The sequence below is a fragment of the Galleria mellonella genome, unplaced genomic scaffold (genome assembly GCF_026898425.1).
Source record: "Galleria mellonella isolate WM207_F2 unplaced genomic scaffold, CSIRO_AGI_GalMel_v1 utg78, whole genome shotgun sequence".
Taxonomy (NCBI): Eukaryota; Metazoa; Arthropoda; class Insecta; order Lepidoptera; family Pyralidae; genus Galleria; species Galleria mellonella.
This window is the reverse complement of record NW_026442151.1, coordinates 4,354,841-4,378,167: the sequence shown is the minus strand read 5'-3', so window position 1 is coordinate 4,378,167 and position 23,327 is coordinate 4,354,841. Positions and strand designations below refer to the sequence as shown.

Sequence of the window (23,327 nt, the reverse complement as noted above, 5' to 3'; positions counted from 1 at the left end):
ATTTGCTATTCCAGATTGTACAAAAAACTTTTATTGTTGGATCAATTTGGTTGGATCTCCAAAGAAAAATTTAAAGACAATATGAATATAGTGTCATTATAGTTTCAAATAAAATATTTTTTTTTTAATAAATATTACTGAAGTTTTGTATTCGTAAGTTTTGTTAAAATATCTCAAAAAGTTTATTGAATAAAAACAAATAACACCATTAACCGACTTTCACTTGCGGTTTCGCTTGAGCAGTTTATTATGTCACGCTATTTCTTGTTTTTTACTTTATCAAAATAAGCATCAACATAAATAAAGAAGAGTGGATGAGAAAAATATCTTATGTCGACCCAAAATAAAAATTGGGATGAGTAGGAAGATGATGATGAAGCATTAACATGAACACATAAACCAAATAAATATGTATGTAGACATAATAAGAATAAAGAAACAATGTCTAAGTTAACAAAGAATACTTAAGATATTTTTTAATGAATTATAAATGGAATGATAATATCGGTATGCGTTGATAGGATAGCAGTTGGAATAATAGGTGAGGATGAAAACAGGTTATTTGGCCTATCGTGACAAATTTATCAAGAATGAACTTGGAGAGATCTGTGCTTACCTGTACTACAAGAATGATAAAGTTATGACCGTTATATAATTTCAGAAATTTGTAATTAATTTGAATTTTGATCTCAGAGTTGGGGAAAGGATTAGTAGCGGGGTTGCTAGTACTTATGATAATAACAATATCATTTGTCAAGTCGTCAAGTCTACATACATATTGTTCCTTTGGATAAGAATATTAATGTCCTGCCTTTGTATACCACTGGAAGGCGGTTTTATCGTTCTATCTTCATCCGTAAAAAAAAAACTATGTCAAGATTACATTTTGTAGGTACCTAGACAATAATGTGGATTAAATATATTTGGCGAGATATAATGCGACGAATGTGACCGCTCAAGTGATTGACAGCTCAAGTTTACAACAGGTGAAGCGAGAACAAATAAATATCTTATGTACTGGTTTAAAAAAGTAGTTACAATCTAGCTATTGATTGTGAAGTAGACAATTTAGGTACACTAAATAGAGATATGTATCCTCTTATGTAGAGAGACTCTAGCGCAGTGCTGGAATGTTGGAGACAACACTTATGTTGCTTCTTAAAGCATAGTATATTTTATGATGTCCATTATGCTGTTTATGTTTATGCGTTGATGAGTTGGTTACCCTTTCACCGTTGTGGCACATAAACCCACCTATGTGTTCATATTTTATTAATAAGTTCAAAAATTATGTGCTTGTAAATAGTTAATAAACAATTTATCTATCTATCTAAATGTTGCATTTCACCAGGAGAGCGAAAAATCATCAAATTCATAATTTATAAAATACAAGCTACAACTGAATTTCTTACCCTTTCTTCTTAGCTGCAATTGCATTTCGAATGGATTGCAGAATCATAAAAATGACATTTTTTTCAGAGAGATCCTTCTTTTTATTAGTACAAATAAAAAATGATAAATTCAACACATGCATTACGACGACATTGCATCAGTCGTGAAAAAATAAACCAAATAACTTAGGCGTCCTGTGACTACATCATCAACATTTATTTTACAAATCAATAAAACAATACGATATTGGATTGCGAACGTAATAAAAATCGGCGTCAGTCCTGCTATATTGGCGTATAGCGGCCCACGCGGCACCAATGAAAATATACTAGACAGCGGCGACGCCAGCTGCCAAAGAAATTAAATAGAGTAGATTTTTCAGTCGGACAGACATTGTGAACAATAGGTCTCGGTTACAAGGGAAGGACAGGAGTGACGCGAAGCGCGGCCGGACGGTTGCGATCATTCGCATTTATAATACTGTTCCAAGAGCATGTAGTTCTTAGCTCGTACTCGTAGTCTGGATAACGATCGTTGGGCCCGCGCCGTGACACACAAATGATGCTCCGGTATTTATTATGTCAACCCAAGGTGACTTCGTCTCTAGATTTAAATAAAATGAGATGTCCCAAGACATCCTGACGTCTATATTCTAGTATCATGGTCCATATAAAATTTGATAAAAATAATTTTGGTCAGCTTCTGATCAATTCTTTCGATTTATTTTAGTTTACATTTTTGCCAAAGCAGATTTGTCTCAATAGGTATAAATATGTGTATTAATAACTATAGGAAGTAGGTATCTGCATTACTTAAACATAAATTGAAACATCTAATTAATTAGTGCAGTAATAGTTTAAATGCCAATAGCTTGGCACTTTGATGAATATTCCCAAATATTTAGGTATTCACCAATGACGCTGTGTAAACGCCGACATAGTATATTAAACTCACTTGCGTTTAACATGCTTAATTAATAAATTTTGCATGAAATCGTGGGCGAGCTTTATAATTATGGAGGAACAATAAATAAACCACACATTGTTAGGTGTTTCGCGCGGCTGAAACGGACTACAATGTTTTTAACGATGCATACATAAAGTTTATTACTGGTCTGTAACAACCACTGGGGGATTGGCAGCGTGGTGATGTGGAAACTACTGTCACAACAATGTATGTGGCTGATGGCAAGTATCGCAAAATTAGGCCATAATTTGTTTTAAATGATCGTGGCATTGGTATTGTTTATTACGATTGACTAAGCGATGATTATTTTATTATTTAAACCGCCATCGAGCACCTTTCTTTCTACATCCTAAAGGTTGACTGGTAGTCCACCTTTTGTACCACATTTTATTATTTAATAAAGTTTGAATAAATAAATGATTGTATATAATTTGGATAAGGTAAAAGGAATATTTACTCCTAAAAGTCGGTATGTTTCTAGGAAAATTCGTTATAGAAGGCCTCTGATGTTACTTACCAGATGACAACTTTGAATGGTATTCGAAGTACAGTGTGAACGTGATCATTCTACCAGTATCTATACTTAATAAAAAATTAAAAGATTAGAAGGAAAAAGAGATGTTACCGCTCTGATAGTTCGTATTCCCTAGATAATATCATGAAATGTCCGAGATGACACATATCTACATATTGCTATTAATACAACAATAAGAAACGTAGGTCACTTGACGCAACATTTCAACCATTAGATCATGCTGTCTTGTAAGGAAATACGTAGGTACAATAAATGTTCAAGATCTTTGCTGCGGCAATGCAATTCACTTTACATAAATAAGGTCTTGGATTGACCCCGATTCAATTCATGATTGCAGTAGATTTAGAAAGAGTTCTTTACTAATTATTTAATGACAAAGGCTGGGCTCATCACTGTACATTGTACTTTAGATAAATATTTTGGACTAAGTGTAGATTTTCATTAGTAGGATTTACCAAAGGAGACTGTATAAAAGTCTTTTGTTTGTGTAGCTCTGTCCTGCTCGTATAAATGCCGGGTTATGGCCGGGAGGTGGGATTTGACAATAAACTTACAGGGTACAGAGTACCGTCTCTATCTTCATGATCTCATCTGTCATAGGCCTTAGGAATGGCAACGCATGCAACATTATAGGCATCACAGTATATTTTATAATGCTCATTGCATTGCTTATGTCTATAGTGGACCGTCCTTGATACTGTTAACTCATTAGTCATTTTTGTCAAGCGAGATAAGGTATTTATGTCTGTTTGAGTTAATCTTTGGAAAATTGGAAAGCTGCAAAATTCTATTAATATATTAGGAGAAAGGAATGAAAATACGTATGTGACAAGTCCGGTGTTCAGACGTCACAGGCGACGGTACCGGTGTTTTAAAAATATAAAAATACGAGCATACGTCGTGGTCTCTTCGCTTCAACTTCAACCAACTTTGAACGTGCAAAAATTCATTATCTATTTTTCTATATTTTGTAGTTAATTGTCTTTCGTTTACCACGAATATTTTTCTTGTATTTTTAATAATGCTATAATATATTATGATTCTATTGATCAATAAATTCGGTAATACGGTGTAGAATAAAATAAAAATTATTTATTTATTTATTTAAAAAAAAAATCTGCTGAGCATAGGGAGGCCTATGTTGTCTATGTCTTATCGGAGGGTTTTGTCAGTAGTTGTAGCAGGCGAGTTGGCGGTTGCAGTTAAGTTTTAGTGGTGTTTGAAGAGGGACGCTCTTGTCCATCGTCGTTGTGGTTGAGGACACTCCATAAGTCTTTATTAATAATTGCAAAGTAAAAAAAAATTTTGGTTTAATTATTTATTTACTTAAGAAGATTACACCGTCTTTTTAAATTGCATATTCTGTATCAAGATTCTACGTACATACACGTCTATTTTTTGCGCAATAAAGACTTTGTTACGTTCCAAGCAGAGATAATTTGTCTTTTTTCTTAATGTCCTCTACCCAAAGGTTGTCTGGAAGAGATTTCTTAGCGATAAAGTCGCCTTTTGTATCACTTCTCATTAACTGTATTTATTACTTTATAAATGGTGCAATAAAGTGTAAATAAATAAATTTCTATATCTAATAGGTATAATGCGTAACCTTAGACTATAAAGTGTATTGTGTAGCGAATTTTAGTTAAGATTTAGTCATTATCATTAATATCATTGTGTGCATTTCAATATTATTATACTCGTATATATATGAAACTAGTAACGGTCGAACTGACAACCTTTTATTTTTTTTTAATTACATTACAAAAGTAGATACCTACATACGTAGATGTATTTGTCTATGGAAAATCAAATCCGTTCATTGTGGTAAAATGCCAGCATTGCTTTTGAAATGGCATCAATTTGTTAGTCGAGTAGTAAACAAGGATTATGATTGTGACTGCAACGTACTGCTCAAGCTCTGTAAAATTTGGACACATTGTGTAATTTATGTATTTATGTAAATCGAACAGAGCTTCGTACCTCCAGTTAAACTGTTTATAATTACTCTTTTTCATACAAAGGTTGCCTGGTAGATATTGCTCTTACCGATAAGGCCGCCCATTGTTTTCTCAGTGTGATCTTTTTTTGTAATTGTTTGTATTTATAATAAGTTTACTATTGTAATCTTATGGAGGAAACAATAAAGAGTATTTATCTATGTTGATTATCAGCACTAGTATCTACTTCATAAGTAGGTGTATATCTATATTTATTTTTTATTTATTTATTCATTAGTATAAATATGTGTACATGGCGGACTTAATGCTCAAAGCATTCTCTCCCAATCAACCATAAGGAAGTGTCAGAATATTCGAATGCTGTACTAGTAATTATTGATATATTAGGAACTGTTTGTAAATGAGGTTCTGATGATGAGGGATATAACCTCGAGCTTGATATAATTTGTATTTAGAATCCAGTAACATGTAGACGAATCCGTGACATGTCCTCGACGGACACAGCGAGGTTTATTAAGTTCAAGTCGGCAGTTAGTTTTTCTTCGGAGACCTTGTCACCTGCTAGCGATGTTCTGTGGAGTAGGGAGACATGCATTTCCACAAAACAAGAGCACTCTTTATGGAAATATAAAGTAGGCAAGGCTACTTGAATAGATGCGCGGACGTCGGCGGGGAAATGGCGGAAGTATTTATAGAAAAAGTACCCACTATAGTTGAAAAAGGAACTTTAATTTTCTGTCTTTTTTTTTTTACAACACAGGGGGCAAACGAGCATGCGGCTCACCTGATGGTAAGTGACTACCACCGCCCATGATCACCCACAACACCAGCGGCATTGCAGGTGTGCTGCCGGCCTTTTAAAAAGGAATATACTCTTTTCTTGAAGGTTATGTTGTCGTATCGGTTTGGAAATACTGCTGCTGGAAGTTGATTCCAAAGAATGGTTGTGCGTGGAAGAAAGTGCCTTAAAAAACGCACGGTGGAAGACCGCCACTCGTCTTCGTGTCTTGTTCAGCTAATTGTATTTATTGTTTACAGATTCATTCCATAAAGTTCTCTAGTGCGTTCAGTAGTCATAGCGGTTTATAAATTAGTATGTTTAGTCTATTTGTCGTTTAAGTACTATACTCAATAATGTACCTTCGGATGATAAGTTTCCTGTTCTTACGTTAAGTTTATTCTTGTAAAAAAATTTAAGTAATTTAAAATGACCGCTTATTGGTTGCTTAATTAGTATTATTTTAATAAATATGTGTCGAATGTAGTGAACACCTCTGTTCCATTCGTGTTTTAACCGTGAAGTAGTTGTTTGCATGAAGTGTTCGGTTTGAAGGGTGAGATACGCCAGTGAATTTAGAGGGTACCGAGGCATAACACCTATGTCCTCAGGAATGGCAACGCAGGGAGGGGGGGGGGTATCATGGGCAAAACAGTATACTCTGTTATGTCCATGGCACTGCTCATGTCTATAGGTAACAGTTACCACTTTTCATCACGTGGGCTGTCAACTTGTTTGCCATTCTAAGTTGCATAAAAAAAAAGTAAAGAAAGAGTAAATCTCATGGTTTACTAGTAATATTAGTGGATGTTAAGAGTAGAAAAGTAAAATACGTATAGTTGAGGTAGATATTGTATTTTTATAAGTTTTAGTGGAGTAACAGAATATTATTTCTTATTGATTGAATAATTATTGTTAATAATCAATTTTCTTTTAAAACATGAGAAATAACATGAGTAAATATAAAATATAACATTTTTTAGCGTTGATAATTTGGTGTAAAACTAATTTGATATTTATATATACTATATAAATGATTGGCTATCTATCATTTAAGAGATCGAACGACATCATTTTACTCCCTTATGGAATAAGAATAACACTATACTCCCTGTAAGTAACGCGCCACCCCTGAAAAATAAGACGTTTAAATTTATAATTTACTATAGAAACAATGCCGTGTGGTCCAGGCATAGAATGGGCCACCCGTTCCTAAAACCGATTTTGAAATCGGTTATATGTTTTTATCACAAGCAATTATGATTTGTAATCACAGAAATTTTAATCTAAAACCTAAACCACTAAACCAATTTTTATGAAATTACTATGAGACCAATTTGTAAGTAATTGATTTAAAACAAAAAAAAAAGAATTTTTAAAATCGGATTAGAATTCACGAGGTTATGAGGTAACAAACATAAAAAAAGAAATATAATCGTATTGAGAACTCCTTCTTTTTGAAGTATGTTGAAAATACTATAGACTAGGTATTTTAATTAATTAAAGTCTTGATAAATTTGATTAAAACATACCACATCACGAACCGACTCGCCGGTGTATGCCTGTACACGTTGAACATCGATATTTTATATTCTCTACTGTCTTTAAACTGTTTCAGGATTTTCTCCAGCCTGTAATGAAATTAATATTTATTTGCCAAAAAAACTTTTACATAGATGATTAACACTACGAATTACACACTAGGCATGCAAGCCTGTATCGTTTAATTCAAAAATGTGATTTAGCCATGGTGTTATATTAAATGCTCGGTTGACATACATGCAAACTATTAGATTGGGGGAAAGGGATTATTAGCAATGGAGTTTGACAGCCCCATTGCTAGCAATATGCCTTATTAGGTCTACCTCCACGTGGTTCCCCCTGGAAACCATCGTGAACAATTCTTGTTGAATTCGTCACGATGGGCTAACTGACCTACTTCATCCTCACCTATCATCCTTTATTGGTGCCCCGCCGGTGTTTACCAATAGCGCAGGTGATAGCCCACTATTCCATTATCATCCATTAAAAAAAAACTAATAGATTGAGCATTTATATACATGTAAATGTGCATATACATACTATTTATAATGGCATTACTATAAATAAATAAAAACATATAGAGCTCAAATTTGATTGATTATATACTTTAGGACTTTGAATCGAAGTATTTGGCGTTCTACTGTTTCTGCCTACCCTAATAGGAGACAGGCTTGATATAAATGTATGTATTTTTTTGTAATTATTTAAACTATAATTACTTAAATTGCAACAATATTAAATAATTCAGCTTCGAATGAATGAATGAAAACTTTATTGTTTTCTTTAAAGAATGATTATAAAAATTAAGAATATGTACACAAAATTATAAATAATTAAGTATATAAACTTAATTACATAAAGGCAAGATAAAAAGGTGATATCGGACGGTCTTATCGCTAAATAGCTATGTCTTTCAGACAACCTTAGGGTGAAAAGGAATAATTAAAACTGTGTGTGGTCAAGACGTAACAGATAAAAATAATAATACTAAAAAGGAGAAAAGGGAGCTAAAGATAAATTTAAACGCAGTATAAATAATAATATCTCTATCTAATAAATATAATAGGATCTATATACCGAACTGGACGGTAGGGAAAAAAATAAAATTATAATGTAAAAATTTGACGTTCATAAGCGGCTAAAATGTCCTACATGAATAAATGATTTTTGAACTTTGAAAATTTTTTGAATTTTTGAATATACTTACACATAATAATAATAAAATACTTATAATATACTTACTTACACAAATAATTTATATATACATATATATAAATATAGATATATAAACTTATATAAAGACATACTATATTAGCTACTATAACGAGCGTGATTTTCTCAAATAGTAATTTTTACGGTTATTTCAATAAAGAAACAGTAACTAAAACAAAACTACAACAAAATATCAGTAATTAATAAACAAGTAATCCGTGACATATGCACTATTAAATCCTGCATACTAAGCTGAGTTTGTACTATCAGTAGGTGCTAAACATATATAAATATATGTATATATTACACTTTATTTATATTATATATATAAACTCGTATATATACATTTAAATATATTTAATATCTAATTTCTTTATACATAAAATACACAAAACACGATGAGACAATGTATCTAAATCTGTAAACAATATTCAGTTTTAATTATTACTTTGTTCTTCCCTTGAAAATAAGTTGTTTTCTTCATAAATTTTTCGTTGCTATTTTAATAGATGGCAGCACAGGTGTATTTCTTTAATGAAACTCATAAACTGTTCTCGTTGTGTGGTATTTATTCATTTTGATTGGGTGATCTAAATCTTGATGATGTTAGTTCAAAATTTATAGTTTTAAAACCGCAGCGATAATTTTTTTTTAATATCGTTTTTAGTAGTATGATAGATCTTATATTTCGTCACGAAATACGGTCCTGAGTCACCTGCATCCATTACATTATCCCTGTTACTATTGAGTTTATGCGTATCGTTACATATACTTACGTATGTTGAGTACTAGTTGCAATAAGAGCTGTCCGTCTACCATAAGGTTTTATATCAATAGACCCAAAACTTGCGAGGACAGACGCCACCTGACGACAAAACAAATACATAAATTCAATTGATGGTGCAATACTGGCATGATAGTGCCATTGTAATATCTATGTACAGCTGTTGCGACATAAACTATTATAGCATAATGATATATCGCGGTGGACGGTAGAAGCTCTTGTATAATTATATTTATATCTTAACCTTAAATCAACCTTGACAGTGGCGTGATAAATGACTATTCGTACATTAGAGAAATCAAACACCGGGCCGCATTTAAAAATGAGTCCCGGCGCAAAAATAAAGATTTCCGTGTGCGACACTTGGGTATTATCAATCTGTTTTAACTAGCAACGGGAAATATGCACAGTGCGAGAGGTATGCGTGTGTGGGTGTATGCGTGCGCGTGTGAATACAGTCGCCTGTTGGCGTGTCGCCAAATGTCAGACGATTTCCTACTACACAAATTTGCGGGCACAGAGTCGCAATATCGCACATTCTACCAAGGGAATAAAGAGGCTACTGATGGAAAACACGCCACGGCGCGGGCCGCGCTTGCAGCAGTAAAACACGTGTTGCAAAACAGCACTTTACTGGCCGAGGTGACAATTATTACTACCATAACTGTTCCGTAACAAATGGCTGCTAATTTTGGATCCGAGGATCGAGACAACGCGGATGGACCGCAGTTTACAATTTCAACAAAAATAGCATTGTGTTTTGCTCATTACGCAATTTATAATGAGCTTCACCACGTTTTGTTGGATGAACGGTCTCTTTGATGTTAACGTCTTAGGAATTCAATCAAGCAGTAGGCAGGTAATTTTATGATAGGCGTGTTACTTCCTGGATTTTTTTAATACTTATAATTTGTTTCAATTCAACAGAATTGTTTTATTTTTTTGCGCAGTTATTATTAATTTCAAAATTAACCACAGGCCAATTACCTACAATGTAAGAGAAAGTGTTCTGACTTCCGCTAACCTAAATACGAAATTTAAAAATGAGCTATAGGTACTTTGTAATGTTTTGTTGTGTAATTAAGATTATTATTATCAAAAGATTTTGTTTTGACATCAATCGTAATAAAATTAATATGAAATCATCGCATTTTGTGGACACGGAAGTATATGGGATAAAAATAAATACATAAAAAAATGTCTGTCTGGGATCTCTGTTATGAAGTTAATTCTTGTTATATTTAGATTGTTATATTTTGACAAATGTATTATTTAAAAAAATGAATTTAATATAATATACGGAGATATCTCGATTGATGCTCTAGTTAGAAGAAACAGGTCTTTCAGTATATAATGGAACTAGGTAATACACAAAGGATATAAGACTAAATATGATATGAAACACATAAATTTTCAATCTCTGTGATTGATTGAATTGTGATTAGTCGATATGGTTTACTTTTAACACATAACACCATTGTCGTAGGTAAACCGGCCTATAAATTACGGCTCTGTATTCAATGTTCTAGGTTCGATGCATCGATAGCATGCAAACGAATATGCTATTTTTCACAATATTCAAATATCAAATTTCAGACTTTCTCCGTCTGGCAATCGCCCATTACTCATTAGCGATTTTAAAATTAGAACGTCTTTAATTTTTTTGCGGAATACTTTTCAATATGCTCGTGATCTGAGATAACATTTTCTTAATCATAAGAGTTTAATATACACTAAATTGTTTAAAAGATATTCTTTAATTTAATGGCAAAATATTTATTTTATAGTTTTTTCTTTTTTTACTTGCAAAAAAGAGGGATGGTCCTGAGAGTATTTTTTGTTCATTTTGATGAAACTTAAAACTGTGTTTCAAAACGTAGCAGTTTGTGGTTTGTCCTTGGCGTATACAACGGACATTTTTGTCCTCCATGAATGACATAAGCTCGTTGTTTACGTAGGCTCTTAGTTTAATTTGTCCAAGTGTTTATACAATACCTAGATATAAGTGGTTAATATGGAATAAAATTCTGTTACTCTGGAATAGGTACTATCGTCTTATCTATTTATTTCTAGATTATGGCATAAAGTAGCAAATAGTAGCAATAAATACACAATGCACTTTCCAACAAAAGAGTAGAATAGTATTTGTATGGACGAATTATGGAGTGCTTCAAATTGGTGCGGTTCTGAACTGAACTGGTCCCGGCTTTTGGTACGATTCGTATATTTAGTACATTAGGTGCACGAAACTGTGACGCAAATATATAAATACTAATTTGACACCGAACAAACGTTGTCAGATTCGGAGCACAAATTTTTTTAGAACAACCGGTTTGGCTGGAGTAAACTCAAAGAAATTTTCGTTAATACCTACGTAATAAAGTAGTTGAAAAAAATTACAACAATTTCATAGACTATATTCTAGGGAGGTGGCAAATAAGCATACGGCCCACTTGATAGTAAACGGTTACCATAGCATATAAAAACCTGCAATACTAGGGGCATTTGCCGATCCTGAAAGAAATCTCAATACAGAAAACTTACAATCTTATTCATAAATACTTCTACAAACTTTTTTAATTATTAGTGTTTTGGCACATTCCTTTGATTGAGTATTTAGTGCAAAACAGACGTTTGACATTTTTATGAATAAGGAAGTCATTCACAAAGCCTATAAAGTAATAAGACCATCTGCTTATTTTTTTATATATATTTGTTACAATTAATAAAAATATCTTGGCGTGTTTGTAATGAATTTAGTTGTTTAAAAATAAAGCAGACAATATGTTTATTTCGCTATCCCGTGACGCTGTTTTGCAGTAGTACAAAAATAACTACGTATATATATATATATTTACAATTCATTACAATTATATTGTAAAAAAATAATATAATAAAATGAACAAAACAATGAAAAATATATAATACTTGCCTTTCCCACGTCGATAGTGCTCTCTTTCATTGATTTGACGTGTAGTAAATTAGGCCGGTGGCGTGGTGGGTCTTCTCCAGCTAAATTCTGAAAATGTAATACAAAGTAAAATTTCTTATTTTATAATATTTTAATGAATTTGGCGGCAGATGTTGTTCAGTTGCTTTTGTATATTTATATTTATAAATATATGTTTATAAAAAAATTACGTAAATTATCATTATCACCATTTCAGCCATTATCTGTCCACTGCTGGACATAGGCCTAAGGTCATAAAGGACGGTCCTGAGCCACCTGCATCCACCGACTCCCTGGCTATGGGTAAAGGCAATGATGTGTATTATGTACTCCGGCGATACTGAATGGTGAGTAATAACAATGGAAAGTGGAAACATACTTCTTTGGGCTCTAATAGTAATGTAATAATAGTAAACTCTAACGGCATATAATTGACCGGTACAGAATTTGTAGATGTGCTGTAACGCCATCTAGTGGCGAGTTATAACAAAGTATAGTAAAATTAATATTGTTTTAGTGCCATCTAAAAATCAATGTTCGGGGGAAAGGGGTTATCAGTAATGAGGTCTAATAGCCTAATTGTTAGCAATATACTCTCTAAGATCGACCTTCACCCGGTTCCCCCTGGAAACCATCATAGTTAAATCTTGTCGAATTCATCATGGTGAGTCAAATGATCTGCATTCATTCTCACTTATCACCTTCCACTGGTGCCTCGTCGGTGTATACCGATAGCGCGGGCGGAGTTACCATTCCATTTTCACCCATTAAAAAAAATAACAAATGTTCAAAACCAGTATAAAAGTCGTTTGCACGGATGTCTATAGCGCTGTAATTTCTACTATGTAGCAGCTGTGCTTCGATTTAAAGGGTATGCCAGTAAAATTACAGTTTCCAGAAATGACAACATATATAGGGTACCATAGAAGTCACAGTGTATTCTGTCCATGGTATCGGCGTATTTATGATTCATCAACATCATCTCAGTCATTATCCGTCCACCGCTGAACATAAGCTTCACTCAGACTGCCTTAAAGAACGGTCTGAAGTCACCTACTCAGCCTAAGCGGTACTAAGATGGGCACCAGGTAATTTAGGGGTGAGTAATGCCCACCCGGTCTCCGCTTGAATACCTATAGTTTATGTTCATGTCTATAGGCGAAGATTTCTACTTTTCTCCAAGCAAGCAGGCTATTTGCCATTCAAAATTGCAAAAAAAAAAAATTCCTGATTTGACTTATTTAATGTGTTTATGATTAATACCAAATAATTTGATAAATAGATATGTGCTTAGTTGACTAATTAAAGTAAATAATTTAGAATATTCTAGGAAATTTTCAAATGAAAATTACCATATAAGGCACGGCGCCTCGTATGACGTTCACTTTGTTGCAGTAGGACGCCAGCGCGGCGAGCTTCTCCCGAGGCCCGACCGGCCTGTACTTGCCGCTGATCTCGCACGCCGCCCAGTGGCCCATCCGGATGAAGCAGTAACCTGCCCATGTCATTTACACAAATTTAATTATGTTACTATAATATTACATACTAGCTTTGTGCCTGCTATTTCGTACGTCTGGATTACAGACGAAAACTAATGAAATGTATCATTACTAGATATAATATAAAGTTAAAACACACCAGATTTTAAGTTAGATTTTTAGAAACACAACTGTGAAAACTGCTTCCAAATTTCTGTAGTTGTTTTTGCGTGATGCAGGGAGAAACATATTTTATTTTTCCGACATTTATTAGTTTTATTAAGGCCCCTCATGTTATTATTTTTAAATATTTCTCATGTCCAGACATAGTATAGTTACAATTTGAACCGACGTAAAATAGGAGGTTTCCAATTCGGTTGTATTTTTCTTATGTTTGTTACTTAATAACTTTGTCAGTTGTAAACCATTTTGGAAAAAATCTTTTTTATATGAAAGATGCTTTCAGATTGGTCTTTTTAGTACTTTAGATTTTAAATCAAAACAATTTTACCACAATTGAAGTCAGTTTTTTTTGTGGAATACAGTCTTAGTATATAATATATAAATAAATAATATTATCAAATATAATTAGTTATATTATATTTTTTTTGGATGATAATGGAATAGTAACCCCGCTTGTGCTATCAGTATACACTGACGGGACACCAGTGAGGGATGATAGGTGAGGATGAAGCAGGTCAGTTAGCCTACTGTGACGAATCTAACAATAAATCAATCACGATGGTTTCCAGGGGGAACCACGTGGAGGTCGACCTGATAGGGTATATTGCTAACAATGGGGCTACTAACGCCCATTATTAACAATCCCTTCTCCCAAATTAGTTATATTGTACATAGGATAGGTAAAACTGAGTATTTTGTTTATTAGTAAATTTCGAGAAACTAAACGCGCCGTTTTTATACGGGAGGCTCAAATGCTTGGTGGTTTCTTGACCTATTTCTTTGATGACAATGTTCAATTTCGTTGGTAGAACTCCTGGTAGGATACTAACGACTTCACTTTCAAACAAAAATTACTCCACTATGGTTTTCAGGGGGAACCACGTGGAGTTCGACCTGGTAGGGTGTATTGATAAAAATGGGGCTGTTAGTCCCCATTACTGAAAATATTAATATATATTTCTACTATTTTGTAAGGATAGTTGGAGGTACGTTATACTTTCACGAAAAAACTACTAAATAAATTTACATAAAATTTGGTACATAGGTAGGTTCCATTTAACGCATAGGATATCTTATATGCACGCGACCAAATACGTGGAAAACGGATAGTCTAGAATAATTAAACAACTGTAAAAACATGTTTGACTGTAATGAATAATGTCTTAATTGACATGATTAGATAAATTTATTTGTGTTAACATGTGTGCAGTAGATACTGGGTATTTTAATTATGTTACAGTTTTAACAATAAAATTACCTGAACAGTAAGAGTCCCAACCAGCTTCGTGGAAAGACTGCTTTTCACTAAACGGCGTGCTCAGACGTATAAGGTTAACTCCATTCTCCAGCTTTTTACATTTTCCTTGGGCAAAGAACTCGTATAGACTGTAAATAAAATATTTTAACAATAATCTACTTGAAAGATTAATAAACAAAAATATATTATTAAAAGATTGAATTTTTTTATTTAAAAAAAAAAAAACATTGATAATTAAATAAAAATGGAAATGAATATTGATAAATTTCTCAGAAAGTAACCTTACTCTTGCAGTGCATTCGATTTCCAGACTTCATCGAAAGTTAACATCCATCCCATTTCATATGATATATACTTCGTATCAAAAATAACAGGGAACATTGTGTTAATGTTTTTTTTAAATACCGAGTACTTCTTAGGTAGTGGACCTATGAACTGGCTGTGAAGGAGCATTACATCCATAAATATATTATGCCCAATGATGGGCTTCTGATAACTTTCCAGCAAGTAAATAATTTGTGAGAATCCTAATAGGTGGTTTAGTAAATTTTCTTCTAATGCATCCATAGGTGCACTAGTGGCAGATACTACGTTTTTATCTCTGTATATCAAAATCTGAAACAAAAAATATGTCTTATACATATAAGAATGAAATAAAATACTAGTGTCTAGTGAAATGGTAGCTCAGGTAGGTAAGACAGTTGTACTGCTCAGGTTGTAGAAAGTGGGTTAAATTCTAGTTTGTATCAATTTTTTTTTAATTATGCAATAATTACTATAATATTATATAATCAATAAGATGAAAATCAATAATAAATAAAATTACGGTATTTAATAATATATAATAATAATAAATACTTGTACTTATACTGAGAAATGTTTTTTCAGTTTAAATTTCAACCACCTCAAGTTATTACAATATTGTTTATCGTGTGACATGAGTATTATTAAAAATCTGGTTTCTATAGATTATTAACACAATTTTATTGTTTATATATGGATTGGAATGTTTTGATAATTGTATAAGTTTAAATCTTTGTAAGAATTTCATGAATAAAATAATGAAGATAGTTTGTAGTCTTATAAAATATGGTGTTGCATCTATTAAAAATCAGATAATAAAAAATTAAAACAAAAAGCTTAGCAAGTGTTCCAGCATCGCCAAATTACCTTATTACTATTACCTAAACTATCGGTAGTAAGAACATCTGGGAACCGTATCCTCAGTTCATTGTGAACTATATACCTCAGAACTGGATTTTGGACATCTAGGTACATTGTTTCTTCACTACTATTGATGAGCCATCTGAAATGAGAAAAGATAATCTCAATGGATTATAATTCTTGTTTTTTTTTTTTATATACTGCTCATTTCCTAGCAAGAAATCGAGTACGTGTAGGCAACGCGCGTTACCATCTAACTTATGTTGAAGTTCCTTTCTCCACTGTTACAATACTACATCTCCGCTAGCAGAGTAAAATATAATTTATTGACAACTAAACTTCAACTTCATATGCATGGATTTTGGAAGTAGGCCCTCATATATTTTGCATGGCTGTGTTTCAGTTTGAAGGGATATGGCGTGAATTTACTGGGTACAGAGGAACACACAATAACACCTGAGTCCTCAGGAATGGCAACGCATGGGGGATATCATGGGTGAAACAATATACTCTGTTATGTCCATGGTACTGCTCATGTCTATAGGCGACGGTTACCACTTTCCATCAGGTGGGCCATCGGCTTGTTTAATATTCTAAGTTGTATGAAAAAAAAAATATGTTTTGTTCTAATATATTCTGCTTTTATTTTGAATGATTCTGAATTTAATAGTGTATATGAGAAATGCACCTGGCAATATATGTTACCACAAATATTAAATGAAGTACCTGCAAATGTTTGTAATAGAATATATCTACATAAAAATTGTAAAGTCATCATATTTATATTTACAAAAATATGTATTTGGACAATGATGAATAAACCCAAAGTGAGTTTCTGTTTGATAATTTTTATGTAACTTGCAGTAGCACACAAGCTGACAACCTGTTTTATATTCTGCTATCTCATATCTTTGCTACATTTTTCAATAAGTAATTAAATTTAAAGGGTCATGAGAATATATTAAATAACAAATTTGACTCCTGTCATATTTTTGTTTGAGAATGTTCAATCTAGTGATTTTATTAGCAAATATTAAGCACAATGAAAGCACATACTTAGCCACTTCTGAACAGTACTGTTGTACTTCCTTTTCCTCATCTAATTCTAATGCTCGAGTTAAGTTGTTAAATAGTATTTTATCTTTCAGTTGCTGGCGAATAGACATTTCTTCAGCTTTACTCAAATATGGAAGTCCTTCATAAGTAAACTGAAAATTATAAGTAAAACAAATATAAATTAGATTTTGTTATTTAAATGAATATAAATTAGAACAGGTTGAAAAGGTTTGAACAAAGTAAGGGATGACAGGTAAATATGAAAAGGCAGCTCAGTTAGTCCATCATGATGAATACACATAGAATTTAGCACAAGGGTTTCCAAGGAGGACCATATGGAGGTCAACCTGAGAATGTATATTGCTCACAATGGGACTGGTAGTCTGCATTACTAACAACCTCTTCACAGCCAAATTGATGTATTTCAGGATGATTGCACTAAATATCTTTGTAAATTTATTTGAATGAATTTTTAAATTGTAATTAATGTAATTTTATGTATCATTTTACAAAGTGATACTGGCTGAATGTGTGCATTATTTTTATTTCTTCTTTTATAACATTTACTAATTTATTTATTTTTTCCCCGAGATGCAATAATGACTTGATTATGGATTTGCTTTGCTTTAATATTCAAAGTTATGGCAAGTCATTTATTGTACATTGCACCTCTCAATAACTTGTAGATGGACAATTATTAATGTACTATAAAGTTTGTATCATATATATAATATAAGTATATATCATACAATTTTATTCTGAAACTTTTATAATTGAGCTCTTTGTAAATGTATGTATTTAAATACATATATATATATATGTATGTATTTAAATACTTATTATTGTAATGTAAGTATGGAACATTATGTTTAATTTTAACAAGTTATTATTAATATTTATAAGTTGTTATTGTTAGAGTTTGTTACATTTTTTACTCTTGAACATTCTATACTTTTTTTTTCACCTTATCAAAGGTTGACCTTAAGAGGTCTCTATGAGATAAGTCCTTCATTGTATATTAAATATTTTTAAAGAGTTCAAAGTAAAATTAGGATTTTTATAATTTTATATAAAAATATTATATATATAAAAAGTTGTTATTTACCTTATTAAAATCAAATTTGTGTTTACATAAGAACTTCAATGTGGATGCTTGGAAGACAAATGACTGATGTACATTACCAAACATTTGGGGACAAAGATGGAATGTGTAGCCAACTGCTACATACATATCCAGATCTCGTTCATATTGGAACATAGTCAGTCCAATTTGAGTCATTATCATTTTACCAACTTCATTTTTTATATTATTATATCGTTCTTCATTAGTGTCAAATAATCTGAAAACATTAAATACATGAATGCATTAATATTACTAGATGACTATTAACTTGTTTCAACTAAAATATGTTGTTTAATATCGGTATTCTAGTGAGATAATTATCATGTTATAGAAACAAGAATGATAATTTAAAAATGTATAATTTTTTTAAGAATTAAAATGGAATGGTATCACAACTATTGGTATATACTAGTATAACACCAACGGGGAGGGAGTTATTTTCTATTCACTCTCATTTCTCCTTTAAAACCTCGTGTTTTAATTCTGTTTTATGGTACTTAACAATAAACCACAAAAAAATCCTGTAACCTAATTACAAATCTTAGATATTTGTATGTATGTACACTGCCCCACTGCTCCTCAAAAAAGAGACCGCGAATAAAAAACTTTTATTTTTTAGTAAATATTTTCAAAATATTGGTAAAAGTTATCTGCACACCTGCATATTCTAATGTTTATAAAGATTGTCTAAAAACTTATTCTTTTGTACATAAGCTAAAAAAAAGGGGCAATAAATAAACATTGTTTCCAAACTTTCCAATGTGAGCTGAGGAAGAGCTAGTTCGACAATCGACTGTAAAAATTTTATTACTGCATTACCGCAACTGACACTTTTTTATTTTACATCAACTTTTGCAATTGCTCTAAATTCTTTGAATTATTTAAAATGTTTATTTCAACTCGGCATTTTTAAGGTTATCTACGAATATACGCAGTTAGTTTAATTTTGTGATTCCTACAGTCAAGACATTACTAAAATGGGAAAAATTCGCGAAATTAGTGTTGAAACGCGAGCTGCTATTGTTGTTCTTCATAATGAAGGCAAATCTGAACGTGACATTGCATCTCGAGTTAAATTATCAAAGACTTGTGTTCATCACTATTGTATGGTATAAACAAACTAGCAGTAATCATTGTCCGCGCTCCGAGAGACCAAGAGTATGTAACTTCTTCTGAAGATAATTTTATTGTGGTAACCAGTAAGTAAAATAGACAACAGCCCCAAAAATTCCTGTTGAAGTTAACAAATCTCAGGAGGAATATGAAAAAATGGTTGCAATGGGCTCTAGCCCATTGAGACTGGTCAGAAGATTTTTAAGAAATGCTATGGAGTGACGTCTCTAAATTTGCAATATTCGGTTCAAAAAGAAGAATTTTCATTTAATGTTCTGCCAAAGAAAAGATGATGCTACAGTGTGTAGTCTCAACTATCAAGCATGGCAGCGGATCTGTTATGGTCTGGAGTTGTTTCTCAGGTTATGGGACTGGAAATCTGTTCCAAGTTAAAGAAATTATGAAAAGGGAGCATTACAAATTAATTTTGGAGAAAAATGCTATTCCCTCCATACTAAAGTTAATTGGCCAAGGATTTATTTCAAAATTATAAATTACACTTTTCAAATTTATTATTACATAGTGCAAAATTATATAGGGATTATTTAGACAAAAAGCAGTCGGAAAAAGTGTTAAAAAACATGACATGGCCATCTCAAAGCCATAATTTTAACCCTATAGAGCTTTTGTGGGAAAAGCTTGATTTAAATGTGTGAGAAGAATGTCCTAATTCACAGCAGGCCAAGTGGAATGCATTAGAAGAAAGCTGGAGAAATATCTCACAAGAAACTATCAACAAATTAATTGCTTGCATGCCAAGATTGTTAAAACGGGTCATAAAATACAAAGAATATATTGATAAAAATCTCTCTAAACTCTGTGTGTGTTTTCTTTAGAATATTGTATTCATCAAGACTTCATGTATTCATGTATATTATGTGTAATATTAAAATAAAATCTGTTTTTCATAAAGTTTTAAATATGTTGACTTTTATTTGTTTTCTTATAGTTTTATAGTGGTCTCAAACTTTTGACCGCCAGTGTATGTATTATAGAAGTTAGATTTAATCACACACATATATCTTGTTTCAGTAAATAGATAGATACTCTTTGTTGTTTCCTCCAAAAGATTACATTTGTAAACTTATTATAAATATATACAAACAATTTCTATAAATGTTTACACTGAGAAAACAATAGGCGGCCTTATCGCTTAAAGTGATCTCTTCCAGGCAACCTTTTCATCAGTACATACTAATATTATTACAATTATATAAAATTAGAAATTAAAATAGTATTTAATTACCTATGTCTAAATTTGTCTCCTGTTAAAATAGCTGTAAATTCAGCATCAAAACCAACAAAACATGAACGTTTTAAATCTTGGTTTATGTTGTCTAGTTGTTCTAAAAAGTTTTTTTTCGTTATTTCCATTATCAATTTTAAATTATAAAAATTTAAATAAGAGTCAAAATAAATATAATATTTAATTCTTAACTTATAACAGCACAAATTCCAAAAGTTCGACTGGCAAGTCACAAGTGCACAAAACAAATTACCACAGATTAAAGAAACTACAAATGTCATTATGACAAGAACAGAGCATTATCACTTCGTACAAAAAAAGTATGAAATCTACATAGTTTTCGTGCATACTTTTTTTGTTTAATTCCATTGATTTTGAAAAGTTACAATATAAAGTAATTAAATCTTTTATGTTACAGATTTTTGTTTATCGCTAGAAAAAATATTTATGAAGTATATAGTTCAGTGAAATGTTATAGTATAATGTTAGAACAGTACAGTAATGATAGACAATGACAGCAAATCGTATAAGAAAAGTAGTGAAATAATAGTGATCGTGATTTGTCAGCGCGCTAATTTGCCTAGTGATAATATAAGTTGCTATCCTGTGTTCCGTTCGATTGTATATGAAAAAAATTATAGTGTGTTTTTATGGTTAAAACAGTACAGAAGAGTATTGGAATGATTATTAATAGATAGTTTATATTGAATTGTATAGAGTTATAGTACAGAAATTAATATAAAATAGTTATAAGTTTAAAAAATAATTTTTTTTACTACAGAAAAATCCATAGAAAATAGGTATGGGTATAGTTATAGTTTTACAGTGTTCTTTGTGTCAATAGATTAATGGTAAACAGAAAATAGCATACTAACAGTATAGTAAAATAGAAAATAGACAAAACAGAAACAGTTCGAAATTAGGTCATAATAGAGATCTAAATGTTATAGATCGTAAGAGAGCATAGGCATACACAGTTTTATAGGAATTGATAGACTACTGTTGTAATATGCGCTGCGCGGAATTTTTAGCTACAACGAATATTTACATACCGCTTGCCGCGCAATGCACCATATGTTTTTTTTTATATAACTTAGAATGGCAAACAAGCTGAGGGCCCACCTGATGGAAAGTGGTAACCGTCGCCTATAGACATGAGCAGTACCATGTACATAACAGAGTATACTGTTTCGCCCATGATACCCTCCATGCGTTGCCATTCCTGAGGACTCAGGTGTTATTCCTCTGTACCCAGTAAATTCACGCCAAATGTATGTCTAATGCATATTGTAAGTAGCCCTACTTATAACCGTAAGCACCACAGTTTTTGATAGAATTGTAAAATAAACAGTTTGACATAGGGGAGTTGAGGTTACTAGTTTGCCAGAGATTCACAGGTCAGTCGTGGTAGGCCACTATAAATATAGAGCTCGTTGAGCTAGTACTGAAACTAATACTCCTGCCTCACTATTTATCTATATATATATATTATTAGTTTATATTCATCGCATCCGTTTACCATCACCTCTCTTCAGCTTTCGTGTTCAAGTCATTCTTCGCTCATCTTTATCAGAGTCGTTGTGTTCATCATAAACATCGTGTTCGCCGCATTCATCGTGTACACCGTGTCATCGCTACAGTTGGTGCTCACGCCGACTGAGGACCACTTGCTGAATACAGGGTGTCGTTCTAGGAAAGATAAATTTACATCCTAGCGTACTAGTGGCCTGGTGCAAGTGACTACCCTTTTCAACCTTCGGGGGCAGTGGCATCGTACATTTTATGATATATATTTTAGATAGAGATATGTTATAACTATTTACAAGTAAGTAATTATTATATTTATTTTATTTTGTTGAAATTTTTAAAAGGTTGCATAGATTAATTTTAAAGTTTATTTTTTAATATAAGGGTAGTGGCGATACTTAAGTAGCGTAGTGAGTTGTTGTTGTTTTGTTTTAATATTCGTCACAAATTGTATAGACAAAGAGCATGGCTATAAATCTTAGTATTAAGTTACTACTTATTCTTTATTACTTACTCTGTGTAAATGTCATTTGTTAAATGACACTAAAGACAGTCGATAGTCTATCAAAATGATAATTTTTCCCTATTGAAAGGGAAAACGGAACTAAGAAAATAATAATGGGCAATTATTTTATATTATATATTTGGAATTTGGCATGTAAAATTCCTCTTTAGTCATAAATATATAGTGATGATTTATTTATGGATAATCAGTTGATAAAATGATGTGATGTTTTTCATTCAGAGACTAATTTAACCCATTAATTTTTTTAAATATCGGGTCCTAAAAATGTTTTGGAAAAAAATAATTGAAACGATATTTATTTTTAAACATATAACTTTTTTATTACCTCATTTGCTCATTTCTATTTAGGCAATTTGATGCCTGTCAAATTTTGAACGAATTTTAATATAGCACCGACATTTATGCTATTTTAAATTATATAGGAGCTGCGGCTTACTTGATGGGAAGATAATAATGGACCTGATTTATCTAATAATTTAAATAATTCTTGTACTGATTTATATTGACATAATTTTAGAATTGTAAAATCAACTTTT

The 23,327-nt window shown here is 31.9% G+C and overlaps 1 protein-coding gene across 1 annotated transcript; it reads right to left on the bottom strand.

Annotated features, from left to right (window-relative positions):
- Window positions 1–6,459: 6,459 nt before the first annotated feature.
- LOC113517413 (pre-piRNA 3'-exonuclease trimmer-like) lies at window positions 6,460–20,985 on the bottom strand. Its single transcript, XM_026902071.3, has 11 exons — window positions 20,739–20,985; window positions 18,362–18,596; window positions 17,257–17,408; window positions 16,207–16,342; window positions 15,323–15,651; window positions 15,037–15,164; window positions 13,470–13,612; window positions 12,100–12,186; window positions 9,160–9,248; window positions 7,162–7,260; window positions 6,460–6,760 (listed from the first exon to the last, which is right to left on the bottom strand). The coding sequence occupies exons 1-11, from the start codon at window positions 20,864–20,866 to the stop codon at window positions 6,700–6,702; spliced, it is 1,587 nt and encodes a 528-aa protein (XP_026757872.1). The 5' UTR covers window positions 20,867–20,985; the 3' UTR covers window positions 6,460–6,699.
- Window positions 20,986–23,327: the final 2,342 nt, after the last annotated feature.